Source organism: Asterias amurensis, chromosome 18 (assembly GCF_032118995.1).
Source record: "Asterias amurensis chromosome 18, ASM3211899v1".
NCBI lineage: Eukaryota > Metazoa > Echinodermata > Asteroidea > Forcipulatida > Asteriidae > Asterias > Asterias amurensis.
The window spans coordinates 3,992,580-4,010,760 of record NC_092665.1 but is presented as its reverse complement, the minus strand read 5'-3'; the positions used below and the strand labels follow the sequence as shown (position 1 = coordinate 4,010,760).

Sequence of the window (18,181 nt, the reverse complement as noted above, 5' to 3'; positions counted from 1 at the left end):
ATAAAAGTCTATATGAACAGACCATTCATAGTTTTGTTGCAAATAAAACTTCATTAAGTTTTTTTTTCTTTTGATAGAATTTGACATAGAAAGAAGCAAGACATTTTCTCGATCTGCAGGGGTGAGTTTACCTTTAAATTTCTCAAAAGGAAAAAAAATGTATTTCAACTTGCAGGATAAAACTAATCTTGTAAATGACAGCTCTATAAATCAATTATTTTTAATATCAATTTTTCTGTGAATCAACAGGATCCCAAGCCTGAAGTGACGAACGCTTCCAAACCTACAAATGAAGCCAAAAATCCTTTCCCAAAGTAAGTGCCGAATCCATAGAATCTTTATTTTGTTGATTCAATCCAGATGGAAAAGAATTTTTTTTCCTCTTTTAAAAAAAACTTTGTTTGAAGTCACCAAAACAAAGTTCCAAACGGTTTATCTCAGTTAAAATGTTATTTATTGTATTTGAATGAAAAATCACTCAACACAAGGCCAGAGGGCCACTTGAAATTAGGTGCTTCTATAGAGCTAGTTTAAAGTCAGGGAAGATTTTTGTTGACGATTCTCTTGAACTGGAACAGATTGTAAGATGTTGGAAAGCAGGATACAGAGTTCCAAAGTGCAACAGTACGAGCGAAAAAGCTGGAAGAATATCTCACAGTTCCCATGTGTTATGTAACGCATGTAAAAGAACCCAGTGCACTTATCGAAAAGAGAAGGGGTTCGCCCCAGTGTTCCTGGTTTGATTGGCAGCAAATTGAACTACGGCACCTTGTAAAAACATTACACGGTGCTATCAAGATTAGGTCTGGTAATTCAAACGTAGTCCCACACCTTGCAGGAAATACTGTATGTTACAGCGCCAGGAGCGTCACTGAGTGGACGGAGCCACAATTATTGTTATTATTATTACTGGCCTTTGGAATGGTTACAGTGAATAAAGGAAAGCATGCACGTGAAGGATACGTGAGGGCCCTTCTGAGAACATGCCATGAAATATTTGATATCTTTTTGTCTTTTTTGCTTGCAGGAATGTGGACTATGATAAAGCGTTCAGTAGCAGACCTCGACTCACTCGGACACCTGACTCCACTAAAGGGCGACCTTTAACCCGGGGTATGACCCCACCACCTGCTCCGAAGGTCTCCGGGTCACCCCCTCGGATCAGACCAAGTACAGGAGGCAGTAGACAAAGTAAGAAAACCTTTCTTTTTTTCCCCCTTTTTTTCCAGCGGATTTTCTGATGGTGATTTTTTCCTGCAGATCTTAATCAGTTTGAAGATTACTGAAAAAGTAGGACCTCCCTAAGCCCTCTTCTCAGGAATGGCAGACCTTGCTATATTTGAAATTACATTGTAAACTGTATCCAGCTACCATATCAATAGGACACTTTGTGACACTAGGTGGCAGCAGACACTAGGTAATATCTGAGTATGGTTTAATCTCACCGAGTGTAATCTCCAAGAATAATGGATTGGTGTGGTTATGAGTCTGCTGCCACCTAGTGTCCTGAAAGTCTCCCAATCTGTTTAATTTTTTCTTCTTTTCTTTCATCAAATAACACTTTTGAAATGTTCTGTTGCAGAGGGACTTTCGGTGCTGCATAAACCATGACATGGTTGTCTAGATGATGGGGATCTTGTTTAGACATTATGGCTGGGCTTATTGAGGCTTTGTACTAAATGCAAAGTCACACGAGCCAATTTATAGGCAACCAATTCCAGGCAATGTCCATTGATAAAATGCATTCACGTTTTAGTTTTCTCATTATTTTTTAGGGTACACTGAGTTACCACCACAGAGGGTATGTTTCTTGTGCTGCCGAAGTGTTCCTTGTGCATGCAGTGCGAGTGATTGCTTCCAAGTTGCCTGAAAAATTGCCCTGTGTGACCTGGGCCCAATTCCATAGAACTGCCCTAGCAGAAAATATTGCTTAACAATTTTCTGCTTTATAGCAGAAATGAGCAGGATACCAGTCATACATTTTACATGTGACAAGGTAGTTTAACTGGTAACCCTGGTTTGGTAAGCATAATTTTGTTGTGCTTAGCTATTTTTTGTGCTTAAGCAGTTCTATGAAACAGGGCCATGGTCTGTAGGCCAAATCCAAATTAGCCAATTCAGCTTCGGCTCCCACTGCTGCTTAGCATGCCTATACTTCAATGCATTATGATGAAGCCATTCTAGCAACAGCCATAGCCGTAGCCGCCAATCTAGGGCCCTTTTCGAAACCACAGCTTCATCTCCAGATTTGGCTCAGGCTAACTTTGCCCTGCGTTTGTTTGGACTCTTGCGCAGTGCTTTGCGCACGTGCTCAGGGCATCAGACAAGAGGACGGAGCCTAAAGCCGAATCCAAAGCCAAAGCCATGGATTCGAAATGGGCCTGTAACAAATCTCCCTCACTCCCAGTAGTCCGGTGCTTTGCTCCATCCATCATTTCTCTCACCTGTATATTTTTATTATCCTCTTACAAAAGTGAAACAGGTTACCAGAGCTGGTGCATCAAACGGCACCCTTCCACCGGTAGAGAATGTAGAACTAGATGATCGGGTCATAGGTCGACCTGGTAGCTCCTCTAGTAAGTGTTTTCATCTGTTGACCGGGGTGTGGAAATCTAACCAACTCCAGACCCGTGTTGCATTGCGTTGCTTACTGAGTTTGTTCTTGTTGATTAAATGTTAAACCACTTTTTAAGCTCATAACTCATCCCCCTTTGAATTTTTTTCATAGTTTTTTTCTCCTTTTTTGGGGGGAGGGGGGGGGGGGCATCCTGTCAGAGAGGCATATTCCATTTGTACTTCAAGTTTCTGTGAGGGAGAATTCAAACTTGTTTTGGAACTTTGTGGGCATCTTCGTGAAGTATCAGGCCTTGTATTTCAGTTTCATTTCCGCTTTACAACTCGACATTCGCATTTGCACTCAGTGATTCAAAACTTTTATTTCAATAGTTTCTTCATTTGAATCTAAAATTAACAAAGAATGATCTTATAGAAGTCACTTGCTACTGCAGTTGCAGAATACATTCTTTTTGCTTCATGGTTCTTTTTTTTTGCTTAGCTAGTTTTTGTGCTCTATGAAATTGAGCCCTGGAGGGTTTTTATCAGCCATCTTAGGAAGCAGTTCAAAAGCTTTTGAGATGCTCTCTGACACGCAAATACAGAACCTATTGTCTAGAGAGAGGTTGAGATCAACATATGAAACAGAAAATTACTCTGGGTTTTGTTTTAGGAATGACAAAAAATCTTACCGAAAGCAGAAACCAGACATCAAGGGTGAAAAAAAACATTTTTCAACAATTTTGAATTTTTTTTCTTTGGCTGCGGTTTCAGTTTGGATGACTAATGCTGCTGTTAATGACCTCATTAATGACATCACTTTTTTTTTATAGTACAAGGTTGTGGGCAAGCAAGGTTGTGTTTGAAATCATGCCACTAACCCAAACAATCTTAGATTTATATGAAACTTTCTTCGCTTTCAGTTCTAAAGCTTTTGGGTTTTTATTAAATTGTTATTTATGGTTGAAATTTGAGTTATGACACTCCATCCTCTACCATGCACTGGAGACTCAGTATATTTTTCCCAAGATCCTTCTTGAAGCAGTAGTCAAAAACCACTACAGAATACTAACCGTATCGCAGATAAATTTTCAGAATTTAATTTTTTTTTCCTTCTGTTCCGTAGCTCTTTGATTCTTAACCCAGACATTAATTTCCAACAGGCAAAGTATCCGCTATGAGTTCTGTCTCACTTCCATTTGCCAGCGATTCTTACGATCATCCATCCAGGCAGCATAGTGGATTGAAATCGGTTAAAAGTAGGCTGTGTTCGCAACTCGCATTCCTTCTGCCCTGCACCTCGGTCCCTTCGCTCCCCCTTCGACCTTCCCCACCTGTCACCCTTCCCCCCCCCCCACAGAAAACTTCCCTCCTAACTCTGCACAATCTCCACCCTCCACTGCACACCAACATTTCACCTTCGATCCCTGTCACCCATCCCACCCATTCACCTTCTCCATCTTTCCCCACCTGTCAGCTCCAAATCTTCCCTCCTAATACTGCGCCTTCAGTACCCCATTAATTCATCTACATTTCAACTTATTTCCTCGTCACCCATCCCACCCCTTCACCTTCTCCAGGTTTCCCCACCTGTCAGCTCCAAATCTTCCCTCCTAACCCTGCGCCTTCTGTACCCCATTAAATCATCTACATTTCAACTTATTTCCTCGTCACCTATCCCACCCATTTCACCTTCTCCACCCTTCCCCACCAGCCATCTTCTCAAATTCTTCCCTCCTAACCCTGCTCTTTTTCCACCCATTCAATTCCCCACCTTTCACACCTTCTAAACCCTCTTTACTCCCCACCCTTTCCCCCTTACCCCTCCTTCATGATCATTCACTTCTCCCATCCCTTCAGCTCCCCCCCCCCCCTCCATAAGCAAGCTTCACCAGTCACCTCTTCAATTATACCCTTTTATACTTCCTTCACCACCTCCCCTACCTTCTCACCCCTTTACCTATCCCACCCCTACACCCCTTTACCTATCCCACCCCTAGACTTCCCCCTACCTTCTCACCCCTTTACCTATCCCACCCCTACACCCCTTTACCTATCCCACCCCTAGACTTCCCCCATCCTTCTCACCATTTTTACCCCGCCAACCCCTGTACCCCTGACCCCCACCCCTGTAACTCCAAAACTTTCTCAACCCTTCACATTTCCATCCTTTTATCTACCCACCCTTCTCACCTCTTCACTGCACCCCACAAGTTGTTTTTTTGTTTGCAACTCGTTGAATTACTGTAATGTTAATGAAATTGCGATTCATTCTAAAATGGCTCTGTTAATTCAAAGTAAAGGATATATGCCCTATTTAACACTAGACCAAAATAGAGACATTACCAGACAAAATGTTGCAATTCTTTCAGCTTGGAATCTGTTCAGTTGTCATTTATTTCCTTATTGTGGTTTATAGCAATTCATCATTAACACAGGAAATGACCTGGTTGTACACTACTGGAAAAACCACAGGTTTCTGTAAAATTGTGTTGCTTTCACTTTGAAGGTGGATGTAACAAAGGAAACACATAGCAGGATGCTGGTGTCAATTTGCACTATTTGCCTGAACAAGTGACTAACCTGGGATCTAAGTGTTTTAAATAGGTTAACGATAAATACTGATTTGGTTGTTCATCTTTCCAAAACAGTTGGGGATTGTGTTAATACAAGGTAGACCTTATGCTTGTGACCTCTGACCTCACTGGAAAAGGGCGCCCTCATGGATGGCGTGTCGTGGCTAAACAGTCTAACCACAAATACTGATTTGGTTGTTCATCTTTCCAAAACGGTTGGGGATTGTGTTAATACAAGGTAGACCTTATGCTGGTGACCTCTGACCTCACTGGAAAAGGGCGCCCTCATGGATGGCGTGTCGTGGCTAAACAGTCTAACCACAAATACTGATTTGGTTGTTCATCTTTCCAAAACGGTTGGGGATTGTGTTAATACAAGGTAGACCTTATGCTGGTGACCTCTGACCTCACTGGAAAAGGGGCCCTCATGGATGGCGTGTCGTGGCTAAACAGTCTATGGCACCAGACTCAAGTTCTAGTGGCTAGGTCATTTGGGGTGGGTTCGAATCCCAGTCTTGACACCTGTGTCCTTGAGCAAGATACTTACCTGTTATGGCTTCTCTTCACCCAGGGGTAAATGGTTACCTTTGAGGGTAGAGATTGTTCTTGTGGTAGAGTTGGCTTGGTGGTCTACAAATTTGGCTGCACTAACTATATACTTCTGAGGGAGCTGAGATAGTTTTAGCAATGGAAAAAATGGCCGAGTGACTGTGATCAGAATGCAAATACCGGCTTGATATAAAAGTGTATTGTTTTATATTGCTCTTTGACCCATCCTTTGCTTCTGAACTGCCATTTTTGCCGTCATGGTTTTACCTTAAAGATGCAGCGGGATGATGAGGTCACTGCATAAGGTCTATTCCAAGAAATTTAATTTCTTAACTTTCTAATCAAGTTATTTTTTTACTGCAGAATTTAGCTCCTCTGCATTACTTTTTTCCATTGACATTCATCAATAATCACTGATTGACTTTATCTATCTTAGGTGATCGCTCCGTGATTAGTGCTGGCTCGGTTGACGCAAACCTGTAGTAGTTACCATGGCAATGTAAACATCAAACCTTTCATGATCTTATCGTGACTACAAACCTTGCACCGATTGAAGTGACACACATTTTGTAATAACTTTTTTTGTGTGTTATATGACTGAGTCATTATAGAATGTGGGTTTGAATCCCAGTTGTACATTTTGTTTATATGACCGAGTCATCAGAATGTGGGTTCGAATCCCAGACTGAGTCATCAGAGTGTGGGTTCGAATCCCGGTTGTGACACTTTTTGTTTTGGGCAGGACACTTAACTATAATTGCTTCTCATCACCCATAAGTAAGTGGGTACATGCGAGGGTAGAGATTGTTGATGTGAATGAATAGCAGCCTACGTGTAAATTTGTCTGCTGGTTATGCATATTCCAAAGGAGTTGAGGATGTTTTAGGAACGCTTAAAGACACTGGACACTATTGTTATTTATCAAAGACTAGTCTTCACAGTTAAAGTATCTCAACATATGCATAAAATAACAAACCTATGAAAATTTGAGCTCAATTGGTCATCGAAGTTGCGAGATAATAATGAAAGAAAAAACACCCTTGTCACACGAAGTTGTGTGCTTTCAGATGCTTGATTTCGAGACCTCAAATACTAAATCTGAGGTCTCGAAATCAAATTCTTGGAAAATTACTTCTTTTTCGAAAACCACCTGACTATTATTTCATTTCAGCTATTGGCCAGGTCCGAAACGACGACTTCGGCTACAGCTATGTCTAGATCAGCGCGTCTACCAGTGTTGAAGAATAGCAGACGCACGCGATCTACCCGTAGCTGTAGCCGAAGTCGCCGTTTCGGACACGGCCTTAGTTTGGTTATAATGAGTAGGAATGGAGTAAAATCAAGATGGCTACACTGGTAAAGGTCTATTGTTTTGGAATAGTCATTTTGACATTTGTACTGAAATCATGTTGCCATCCATTCACTGCATTCCACAGGAGTCATTGAATACTATTTATGTGTCGTAGTTCAATTTCGTTTTCCTTTATCTTGACCCTAACTTATGTGTTGAAGTTTTTTATGTGGTGAACATATTAACCATGATATTTTATTAACAGCGTTCAAGTGAATCACTGGTTTTTGATTTGCACTTGAGAGTTGATGTGGCTTCACCTTTAATATCTCTAAAATTTGAGTGAGTTTTTACTACAGGAGTTCGTCATTATTGGATGCCTGTTTGCCAGGAGATTCTGTCCCTCTGAAGAATTTGTCCCCCATATGGCAAACTGTGTCTAAACTTCTTCTGATAGCGCCCTCTTTTGAATAATCCTTAAAGACAATGGACACTTTTGGTAATTGTCAAAGACCAGTCTTCTCACTTGGTATATCTCAACATATGCATAAAATAACAAACCTGTGAAAATTTGAGCTCAATTGGTCGTCGAAGTTGCGAGATAATAATGGAACAAAAAAACACCCTTGTCACATAAAGTTGTGTGCTTTCAGATGCTTGATTTCGAGCCTTAAAATCTAATTCTGAGGTCTCGAAATAAAATTCGTGGAAAATTACTTCTTTCTCAAAAACTTTGTCACTTCAGAGGGAGCCGTTTCTCACAATGTTTTAAACTATCAACCTCTCCCCATTACTCGTTACCAAGTAAGGTTTTATGCTTATAATTATTTTGAGTAATTACCAATAGTGTCCACTGCCTTAAATAATCCTCCTCCAGCCCATGATACTTTCCCATTATAGGGGACAGAATCTCCCTGGTACAAATGATGTGAAATGGAATCATTAATAGAGAAATAGATTGACTATGAAGGCGAATTTAATAAACAAAATGTTTTGTTTTGTTCCAGGCGTGTCTTCGTGGAAACAATCCGGTTCTGGTCGCAACTGAGTCGAGTCAACAGGATACCAGATAAAAAGAACCCAAGGTGATGAGGGTGGAGACACAACATTTTCCCAGGGAAATGTTTTTCCGGAGAAATTTTCCAGGTTGTAAAAATGACATGATGGCGACGCAAAACATTTCGTTTTAACCTAGTTCTTTGAAGTCATTCACCTCGGAAGGAACACAATGTATACAGGTACTTAATAGATGTTAAATTTGCATCGGGGATAAAGAATATTAATTTTTGGTTTTTACCCATATACACCGATGTGTGTAGCACTGTATACTCAGTACTTAGTACTTAGTATACAGGTACCTCAAATTTTGCTGGGGTGTAAAAATAATAGCTTCAGAATTGTTTCGTCTGCTAATACAGACTTGAATTTGTTTATGTTTTTGGAGGGGGGGGGGCGGGGGGAATTCTACAACAAGTTATTCAAACGTATTCCCACATACCTTGCAGGAAAATATATGTTAGAGTGCTTGAGCGTCACTGAGTGACGGATATGCACGCTACATAAGAAGCCACTATTATTATTATTTGTTTTTCTGAGGGTTGCTGATTGCAGAAAACAAAGCTCAATCAAAATCAAAAAATTTGCAAATAAAAATTATTATGAAATAATGTAGCGTTTATCAAAGTGTATGTATTTATGTAAATGATATTTATATATGGAAGAAATGTGCTTCTTTCACTGATTGTTGTATAGGTGTGTAAAAAGAATTAATTTTCGTTGAACAAAATTGTAAATTTATGAAAAAGAAATGTGACTCTCAGTACCAAAACCAGGCACTTCCTTCAAAAACTCATAACTGGGTTTATTTGCTCATCAAATAGATGAGAATAGGTTTCAAATAACACCTAATGATATTTCTCAACATAGAATATTTAAGACTTCACATCACGTTGGTACTAAGCCTGATATTTAACACCCGTTTCAGACAGGTGCTCCAGAGTCGCACCGAACCAAATTCTGATTTTAGGACATGGAAAGTTTGACTTCTGGAAGATCGACTGTTGCAGTCGTTCGGACGGACTCTGGAGCGACTTGGTTTCAGACGTCGATCTTGTCATGAGCCGAACCTTGTATTAATATCACCTGTCTGAAACCAACATTTATTTCGGTCAAACTAGAGTCGCTTCAAATCTATTTGGTTCGGCGCGACTCTGGTGGACCTGTCTGAAACAGGTGTTAGTTGTTCTTACCTTTTATTACACTTAACTTATTCTGAGACTAGTGCCTGGTTTTGGTGCATGGGCCTCACAAATAGTCTGTACATGTTTTTACTTTGTGACCACCTTGATCAATAAATGGCTCTAGTTTTGAAGTCGGCCATTTTAGTATTCAGTTTTTAATGTTACTCATAGTGAGGCTTGGTTCTTAGAAATAAATGACTTTCACAAACTGTATTCACCTTGTACTTAAAACATTGTCTCACCAACCTTCACCTGCAGACATTGTTTTCTAACCTTTGACCTGTATATGTGTAAAGAATGAAGCACGAAGCTGGACAAGTACGTACAGTACTTATTTATTTCTCTTTTACCGAGCTATGCAGATAGTTTGTTGGGTGCAAGGAAAAATTTGATGCAGTGAGTTACTCGGATTAAGTCTTATGAGATAAAGCTTTAAAGGCAGTGGACACTATTGGTAATTACTCAAAATAGTTATTACACTACCATAAACCTTTCTTGATTACGAGCAATAGGGAGAGGTTGATAGTATAAAACATTGTGAGAAACAGCTCCCTCTGACATCTGAAGTAACGTAGTTTTCGAGAAAGAAGTAATTTTCCACGAATTTGATTTTGAGACCTCAAGTTTAGAATTTGAGGTCTCGAAATCAAGAATCTGAAAGCATACAACTTTGTGTGACCAGGGTGTTTTTTTCTTTCATTAATATCTCGCAACTACGACAACCGATTGAGCTCAAATTTTCACAGGTTTATTATTTTATGCATATGTTGAGATACACCAAGTTAGAACACTGGTCTTTGACAATTACCAATACTGTCCACTGTCTTTAAATTACTCATGTCTTTCTACAGTATACAAGTACTATTTAAGTGTGAATTTAAACTAGATATGTACTAATATAGAGTCCATTAAGTATTCTGTTGTACTCCCTGCTAAAGCACAGCTTTAAAGCCACTGGACACCTTTGGTAATTGTCAAAGGTCAGTCTTCTCTCTTGGTGTATCTCAACATATGCATAAAATAACAAACCTGTGAAAATTTGAACTCAATTGGTCGTCGAAGTTGCGAGAGAATAATGGAAGAAGAAACGCCCTTGTCACACAAGTTGTGTGCTTTCAGATGACTTGAATTCGAGACCTCAGCTGAGGTCTCGAACTCAATTCAAATATTTTAGTGAGAAATTACTTCTTTCTCAAAAACTATAACACTTTAGAGGAAGCCGTTTCTCAAAATGTTTTATACTATCAACAGCTCTCCATTGCTCGTTGCCAAGTAAGTTTTTATGCTAACAATTTGAGTAATTACCAATAATGTCCAGTGCCTTTAAAACGAAGAACTGATATTCAGTATACCTTTTATTGACTGTCATTGTATGTGTTTACTTCCAGGTAATTTGAAGGAAACGGCATTGAAAATCACTTTGATTATGTGACCATTTAAATGTGTTTTTGGCAAAGTTGTTTCATTGGATACCCGTGGGAACATTTTAAATCTCCAATTGTCAACTCCTAGTTTCCTGTAGTCATTTACCTTTCACTTCATTCTTCCTGCTGCCATTTTCTCTTTGTTATTTTTTGTCTGCTTGTTTTGTGGCATTTGTCTATCACTATCCTATTTTTGTTGGTTTCAGATTCTCTTAGTAGTGTGTGTCAGTTTGTAAACTCCCAAAGGTGATCATTTTTCAACTTCTCTGGCCCTTTTCGAAACCACGGCTTCTGCTTTGGATTCGGCTTGAGGCTCCATTCTCTCGTCTGAAGCCCCGAGCGCGTATACGCAAAGCATGCGCAAATTGTCAAAACAACCAGCGGGACCAAGCTAACATGTCCAAAGTCGAAGTTTCGACAAAGGGCCTATGACATCTTCTGTAGGCCTAAAGATCAAACTTTGCACCAGTCTTGAAATTGGCTTTGGGTAAGGAGTACGTCCAGTGGAAATCTTAAAATCTATTGGAAACTGTTTAAAGGACACAAAAGTCAAGGCCAGGGCCAATTTCACAGAGCTGCTGAAGCAGAGAGTGTTTCTTACCAATATGAGGGGGATAACATTCACAGATGGTAGTTTTGTTGGTAACCATATTCTATTAAGCATAATTTGTGTATGCTTAGCTACTTTTTGTGCTTTTGCTTTTAAAAGCACAAAAGTAGCCGCTAAGCACATCTCAATCATGCTTACTATGGTCCCAGCTAAAATATCATGCCACATATTTAGAATCTGTGACTGGTAACTTGCTCATTTTTGCTTAGCAGAATATTGAAAAGCAATATTTTGTGTCTCGGCAGCTCGATGATATTTGGGCCCTGTTGTAATTGCAAGAATACTCAATAAAATGTTTTGTTAATTACAGCAAAGCTTTTTTTATTAAAATTATCAAAGCATGATTCAAAACCACAAGTTTTTAATAAAAACAATTAAGACTAATCTGTCATGTTATGTGTTATTGTAACTAATGCAACTTTACATTCAGTGCTAACGCCATTGAGCTTGTTAAGCAGACAAATTTCCTTAGCAGTTTTCATTGTCTAATGATAAGCGAGGAACCAGCTGAACATTTTGTGGCTGGAATTCTTCTTCCGATTAAAAAAACCTTGCTAAGCACTGTAAATTTGCTTGCTTATCAGCTCTGAAATTTGCCCAGTTTTGTATCACACACACACATTTTAAAATCAAGGCCACCTCTTAAAGACACTGGACACTATTGGTAATTGTCTAAGACCAGTCTTCCCACTTACTGTATCTCAGCATATGCATAAAATAACAACCCTCTTTAAATTTGAGCTCAATCGGTCATCGAAGTTGCGAGATAATAATGAAAGAATAAACACTCTTGTCGCACAAAGTTGTGTGCTTTCAGATGCTTGATTTCGGGACCTCAAATTCTAAATCTGAGGTATTGAAACCAAATTCGTGGAAAATTACTTCTTTCTCGAAAACCACGTCACTTCAGAGGGAGCTGTTTCTCACAATGTTTTATACTATCAACCTCTCCCCATTACTTGTAATCAAGAAAGGTTTTATGATAATAATTATTTTGAGTATTTACCAATAGTGTCCACTGCCTTTAAAGGTTTACAAAAAGAAACTTGATCACATTGCAAGATCATTTCTTTCCGGTTTCCAAAATCCGGTTGTTGTTTTTTCTTCGTACAGTAACACCTGGATGTGCTTTGTGCTTATTCTGTCAACAATTATAATTTAATGTTGAAGGATAAGAAAGATTCAACATGATTTTAGGGTTGCTTCTCTTTAAAATCTCGGCTTTTGGGCTCCGGAATCAGCGAACGAGTACACATACCCTGGAGGCGTTTTCCAAACCCAGGCTTAGACTTGCCCAGCCTGGAGATTCGTCATAGGGTGCGTTCGTTTAGCTTCCCTGGGTCGACCCCGGTGTGTGGTGTGTTTTTTTCCCAGGACGAACGTGGGTAATTATCTGCACACATTCGTCCTGGGGAAAAAACCCGCCACACACCGGGGTCGACCCAGGGAAGCTAAACGAACGCACCCATAATTGATTGTTATAGTATGTTTATTTTTAAACGGTTCTTTAACTTCAAACAGAGCCTGAAGCCTTAATCGAAGTTTGGAAAAGACCTTTTCTGCCTCCATTGTAATCTTAAACAAAGAAATATTATTGTATCAGCAGAGTATGACTGAGAAATATTATGCTCAACAAGGGGTCCTTTTTACAGTTGTATAAATTTCAGGTTTATTACCCTATTTTGAAGCACAATAAACTGAGATTATCTGTAATTCTTTACACAAACCGTTGTTTGGCATAAATAAAGCAGATCCTTACCTTTTTTATGAAAATATTTATTTGTAGTTTTGTTTTTTACTTTGATCCATATCATACTAATCTTAATTTAAGCCCCTTTTTGATTATGACAAATGTTGTTGACGGCTATTTTGATGAGAAGGTGGAGGGACAATCACTTTTAAATAGGATTATTTAGAAATACACAAAACATTAACTTTTACATTTTAAATCGCACCCTGCCCCGCCCCACCCATTCCATCACACCAAACAACACAATCAACCCTGAATTTGATTGTTACATGAGCTATAAAACATATGCAAATAATAGTTGTATCGCTTGATCAGCGGCAAAATAATTGCTTGCAAAAAACATGTTTAAATATTCGGCAGATAATAACTATTTAAAAGAAACTACAAACTTTCATTTGATATCATAACGATCTGTCGATGCTTTCTTATACTACTATTATAGTTATTTTCAAAATAAGAACACAGTGAGTCCCTAATTCGAACAATCAAACTTTCATTTTTTTCTTTCTTTTGATGCAATGCAAGAGTTCAACTTTGTAGGCCCAAAGGTGTGTTTAATTTTAGTATTTCAGCCAATAATCTTGCGATGCAACTTTACAAAAACAATAGTTAATCCATTTACACGATAAATGTCCCTGGTTGATGCATCACATCAATGTCTTACCAATTAAGTGAACAATTTTAAAGGCCTATTTATTTTTTTCGGGCAAATTATAAAATTGAAGAGTTAAACATACTTCCTATGCACATTAACAATCGACATACAAATCCAAATATTTATACATCTCTTTCAAAAATATTTAAAAAAAAATATACATACAAAAAGCAAAACAGTAGGCCTCCTATACATTCAATTTCTTTGTCATTGTTTTTGATAAAGATTATATTCCAAAAAGTTCTTTTTTTCTTTCTTTTATTCAAAGATTTTGTTTTATTATATGCCATTTTTATTTTCGTATAAATGTTTAGCAGCGCAAATAATATAGCTTTTATGCTCCATAATTTTGTTTCACAAACAGTCATTGATTTGTTCTACTTTTTATTTTTAATAATCTGACTAATCATGCTCATGAAAGTCGAATTATTTTTATACCAATAAACCCTTTAAAAAATACAATTTCTAAATTGTCTCACTGCGAAAATCAAAATAAAGGAAGTAAAACTTATTATTTACAGATCATACTTTTGTTATCTTAAATCCGATTGTCACAAAAGGTTCATAAAAAATTATTTCAAAATATCCAGCATTGTGCAAGTACTTTACACTTTATTATGCGCCGTCAATTAATCCTTCGCAAAACTAATGAGGGCGCTTTATTCTCTAATACGCTTTACTCGTTAATTAAATCAATTTTATTTTTGTACAAAATACCTTTAAACCTGTAATTACAAATTAAATAAAATCTGCTTCAAAAATATATATAAGCCAATAATATGAAGTTAATTATTTACTGAGTTAACGCTAAATTGTTTTAAAAGAATTAAAATGCTTAATTAGAACAACAACACACTGGTTGAGCCTACAAAATGTTTTTGTCACATTTTGTGGGAAGTTTTGAAAAAAAAATAATGTCGTCTGCCAAAATCAGCAACTAAAGATTGTCGATGAAGAGACATTTTGTGATTGACATTTCTACTCCAAGCTCATATTCTCATTCTACGGAGTGGAATGTAGATAGTCTTTGGAATTTTGGTGAGTACATTAGTAGTTTTACTTTTAGTTTTAGTTTAGCAAAACGAGCAAGCTAAGGAAGAGGCCGTGTTGTTGGCATACGTAACTGGTGCATTGGCTGCCTACATGTTGTTTGTAATGCATGGGGCCATGCGGTGTAGTGAGTGTTCACGGTGTGACCACTGACATAAACTAAATTGTTGGGAGTGTTATTGCGGTGATTTATATCAACTCTATGGTGATGTACTTTGGTACTGCCTAACTAAAGCGACATGTGGACATTATTAACTTTCACTATTCCTGGTATTTATTGTTAAGATAAGTGTACGAAACAGGTGTCTTGTGTGTGGGGGTGTGTGTTTTTTTGTTAAACTTTAAAGCGAACATTTCAATTTTCCCTCAACTCTGTTGTGGCTATAATGTTCTTTCTGCCTAATACCGTTGTAGTACTATATTAAAGGCAGTGGACACTATTGGTAGTTACTCAAAATAATTATTATCATAAAACCTTTCATGATTACGCGTAATGGGGAGAGGTTGATAGTATAAAACATTGTGAGAAACGGCTCCCTCTGAATGAACGTAGTTTTCGAGAAAGAAGTAATTTTCCACGAATTTGATTTCGATACCTCAGATTTAGAATTTGAGGTCTCGAAATCAAGCATAAGAAAGCACACAACTTCGTGTGACAAGGGTGTTCTTTTCCTTCATTAATATCTCGCAACTTCGACGACCGATTGAGCTCAAATTTTCACAGGTTTGTTATTTCATTCATATGTTGAGATACATAAAGTGAGAAGACTGGTCTTTGACAATTACAAATAGTGTCCAGTGTCTTTAACTCACTGCACAATGACTGGCTGGTGAGATCTTTTAACCATTTTCATTTTTGCATAGGCAAAGGGCACTTGTACTTCCATTTGAAAATAGTAACTAGAAACTTTCAAAGGGGGTACCAATGGCAAGACTGGGCTGGGCCTTAGTGGGGCAACAGCAGAGGTCATCACCCAAACTCCATGGCCTCCAACTCCGTGTCAATTAATTGTTTACTAACTAATAATATTGTTACGAGGAAATAAATTTGAGTACATTTTGAAGTGACTTTCCTCTCACGGAAGATTTTGTCTAATACAAGTTGTGTACATGTTTACAGCAGAGAAAAACTTAAAGGCATATCAATTAAATACATGATCCGCAAAAATGGCCAACAATAATATATAACACGAAGATTTTGCTTGCAATATTTAATTGCCTGATTTTTTCCCCGCGATGCACTAGAATTATAACTTTGTATTTGTTCATGTTATAAGTTTGTGTATACTGTTCCGCCCCAAACTTTACCCCCGAAACGACACTAGTATTAATGTAATATACGAGTATTTAATTATAGAAGAGTCTCTAAAGATTGGTAATTTGAGCGTAAAGCGTTTGGTCTTCTTTGGGCAAAGGTAACGTGGCCGATGTACACGGTGATAGATCAAGGTCAGCGTACGTAGTATACGAAGACGAGACTTGAGGTACACCCTCTTGGATTGACACCTCAGAGTACACAATCTCACCTGTAGGAGGCTTTGTCTAGTGAGGCTCATCTGGACGGAGAACCTCTCCATGGGCTTCTTTAGAGTCATCTTTGTCTGTAGTAAGCTCAGGCTGAGATGTGAACGTCTTGTTGATGCTCTTCTTATCAACATCGGTTGGAGATGTACTGGTGCCATTTTTGATGACCGTAGATCGGTTGTCCTCAGGCTCAGTAGTTGGAGAAGGTGATACCATGAATGGTGACATGAACTCAGGTGTGGGTTTTTGATCGGCACCAAATCCCTCTGATGAATCATCCTTCTCAGTCATGTCATCTTTGTCCAGATTTGTAGACTCTTTACGAATGATATGGTGAACTCCTTGCGGCTCGAAAACCAAGTCCGTAGTCGGTTGAAACAGTGGTAGGTTGATATGTGGTTGTCTGGGTTTCTGCTTCTTCTTGTAATAACAGCAACATAGTACAATTATCAGTAGTATCGGTAAGGAGATCAAGCCTCCTGCGATTAGTGCTATAACTACGATCGGGAGACCAATTGCTTGTAGGTTTAGAGTTTCCTGACTAGCGGTTGGAGGTTTTGAAGTTTCCTGCCTGCTGGGTGTTGATGGGGTTGGGGTCGGCTGACTGGGTGTTGATGTGTTTACAGTTTCTTGAATAGCAGGCGTTGATGGGTTTGAAGTTCGGCTGCTGGGTGCTGATGGGGTTGGAGTTTCTTGAATGGGTGTTGATGTGTTTACAGATTCTTGAGGGGTTGTTTGGTTTATAATTTGCCGACTACTGCCTGTCGTAGATTCCGTCCACATTGGATAACCTGTGTCCGAACTCTCGCTTGTTGCATCGGTTTGAGGGGTGGTGCTATTTCCCAGGGTTAGTGGTTGCTGAGAATCTTGAGCATCTCGCATTGTTACAGTGATTGGTCCGAATGTGCAATTTCTTTGTAACGGGAAAGAGATGATTTTACATTTGACAGATGTACCATTGTCATCTCCAGTAAATGTGAAGGTGTGGGACTTTGTAAAAGTTGTAGCATTTCCCAACAATGACTCTGGGGAAATAACTGAACCGTTCTTGAGTATAAGCATTCTTACTAACGGGCTCCCTCTTTCAGTTGTACAATGGAATTGTTGAGTTGTTCCTTCTTGTACAGTTAAAGGACCATTGGGAGAGCACAAGGGGTACTCAGCTGATGGTGAGTAACGCACCGTTACATAGATACTTGCTGTTTCCTCTACGGTCCCGTCAGAATTCTTCACCTTGCAGTAGTAAAGTCCCGTGTCATCTCTTGTCAAAATGTTAATTTTGAACCTCTGAACCAAAGATTGTTCTGAAGATGTCTCTGTATATTGAGTGTACTGTGGGGTTTCAAAACTTGGACGTATAATAACTTCAGCATGCATGTATAATCTTGACCATTCAATGGAGTCACCTGGTGTGAGGTTGGTGGCATTACATCGCAGGTCCACATAGCCACCCTCTGCGGGATCATCAATTGGTTGTACTTTTGAGATGGTCACATTCTGTGCATTGGCACCTTGGAACTTTGTATCAATACACCACACACAAAGCAGCAGTAAATGCACAAACATACACCTTTGAGCCATCATGACAGGATGCTCGAACAACTTTCTAAATCAGACACCAAGAGGGCACTAAAAGACCGTGACAGTTAACTACGATATTTATCAGTTTCTCTAGTTCCGTTTTATGCTGCTGACAGCTTTGTGCTCATGCGCGTTTTACTCTTCGTCAGGAAACTTGAAATTTAAGCCCATCAGAACAACGTTTGAACATTGGATCACTTTTTTCTAAAAACTTTGCTTCTCATATTAAATACGCACGCAAAAGCCATTGGCGTGTCATCATTTTTTTTTTACTTTTTTTTTTTTACATTTCACTTCTTTTGACTTATGGTTAATTCCTACACCTTTTACGGCCAAACATACACAAAAATATATACCAATGTTAAATGGATGGTTTTA

General features: G+C 38.7%; 2 protein-coding genes across 2 annotated transcripts in view; one reads left to right on the top strand and one right to left on the bottom strand.

Moving 5' to 3' along the window:
* Window positions 1-8,289, top strand: part of LOC139951110 (lisH domain-containing protein ARMC9-like) — a 29,912-nt gene extending 21,623 nt beyond the window's left edge. Inside the window, exons 25-31 of the mRNA XM_071949948.1 lie at window positions 78-121; window positions 250-314; window positions 1,028-1,191; window positions 2,475-2,576; window positions 3,717-3,812; window positions 6,115-6,177; window positions 7,977-8,289. Of these exons, the coding sequence (XP_071806049.1) occupies window positions 78-121; window positions 250-314; window positions 1,028-1,191; window positions 2,475-2,576; window positions 3,717-3,812; window positions 6,115-6,161 (518 nt within the window). The 3' untranslated portion in view covers window positions 6,162-6,177; window positions 7,977-8,289. The remainder of the gene's footprint in view (window positions 1-77; window positions 122-249; window positions 315-1,027; window positions 1,192-2,474; window positions 2,577-3,716; window positions 3,813-6,114; window positions 6,178-7,976) is intronic.
* A 7,938-nt stretch (window positions 8,290-16,227) lies between these two features.
* Window positions 16,228-17,814, bottom strand: LOC139951111 (uncharacterized). Its single transcript, XM_071949949.1, has one exon. The coding sequence runs from the start codon at window positions 17,804-17,806 to the stop codon at window positions 16,241-16,243; it is 1,566 nt and encodes a 521-aa protein (XP_071806050.1). The 5' UTR covers window positions 17,807-17,814; the 3' UTR covers window positions 16,228-16,240.
* Between the last annotated feature and the right edge of the window lie 367 nt (window positions 17,815-18,181).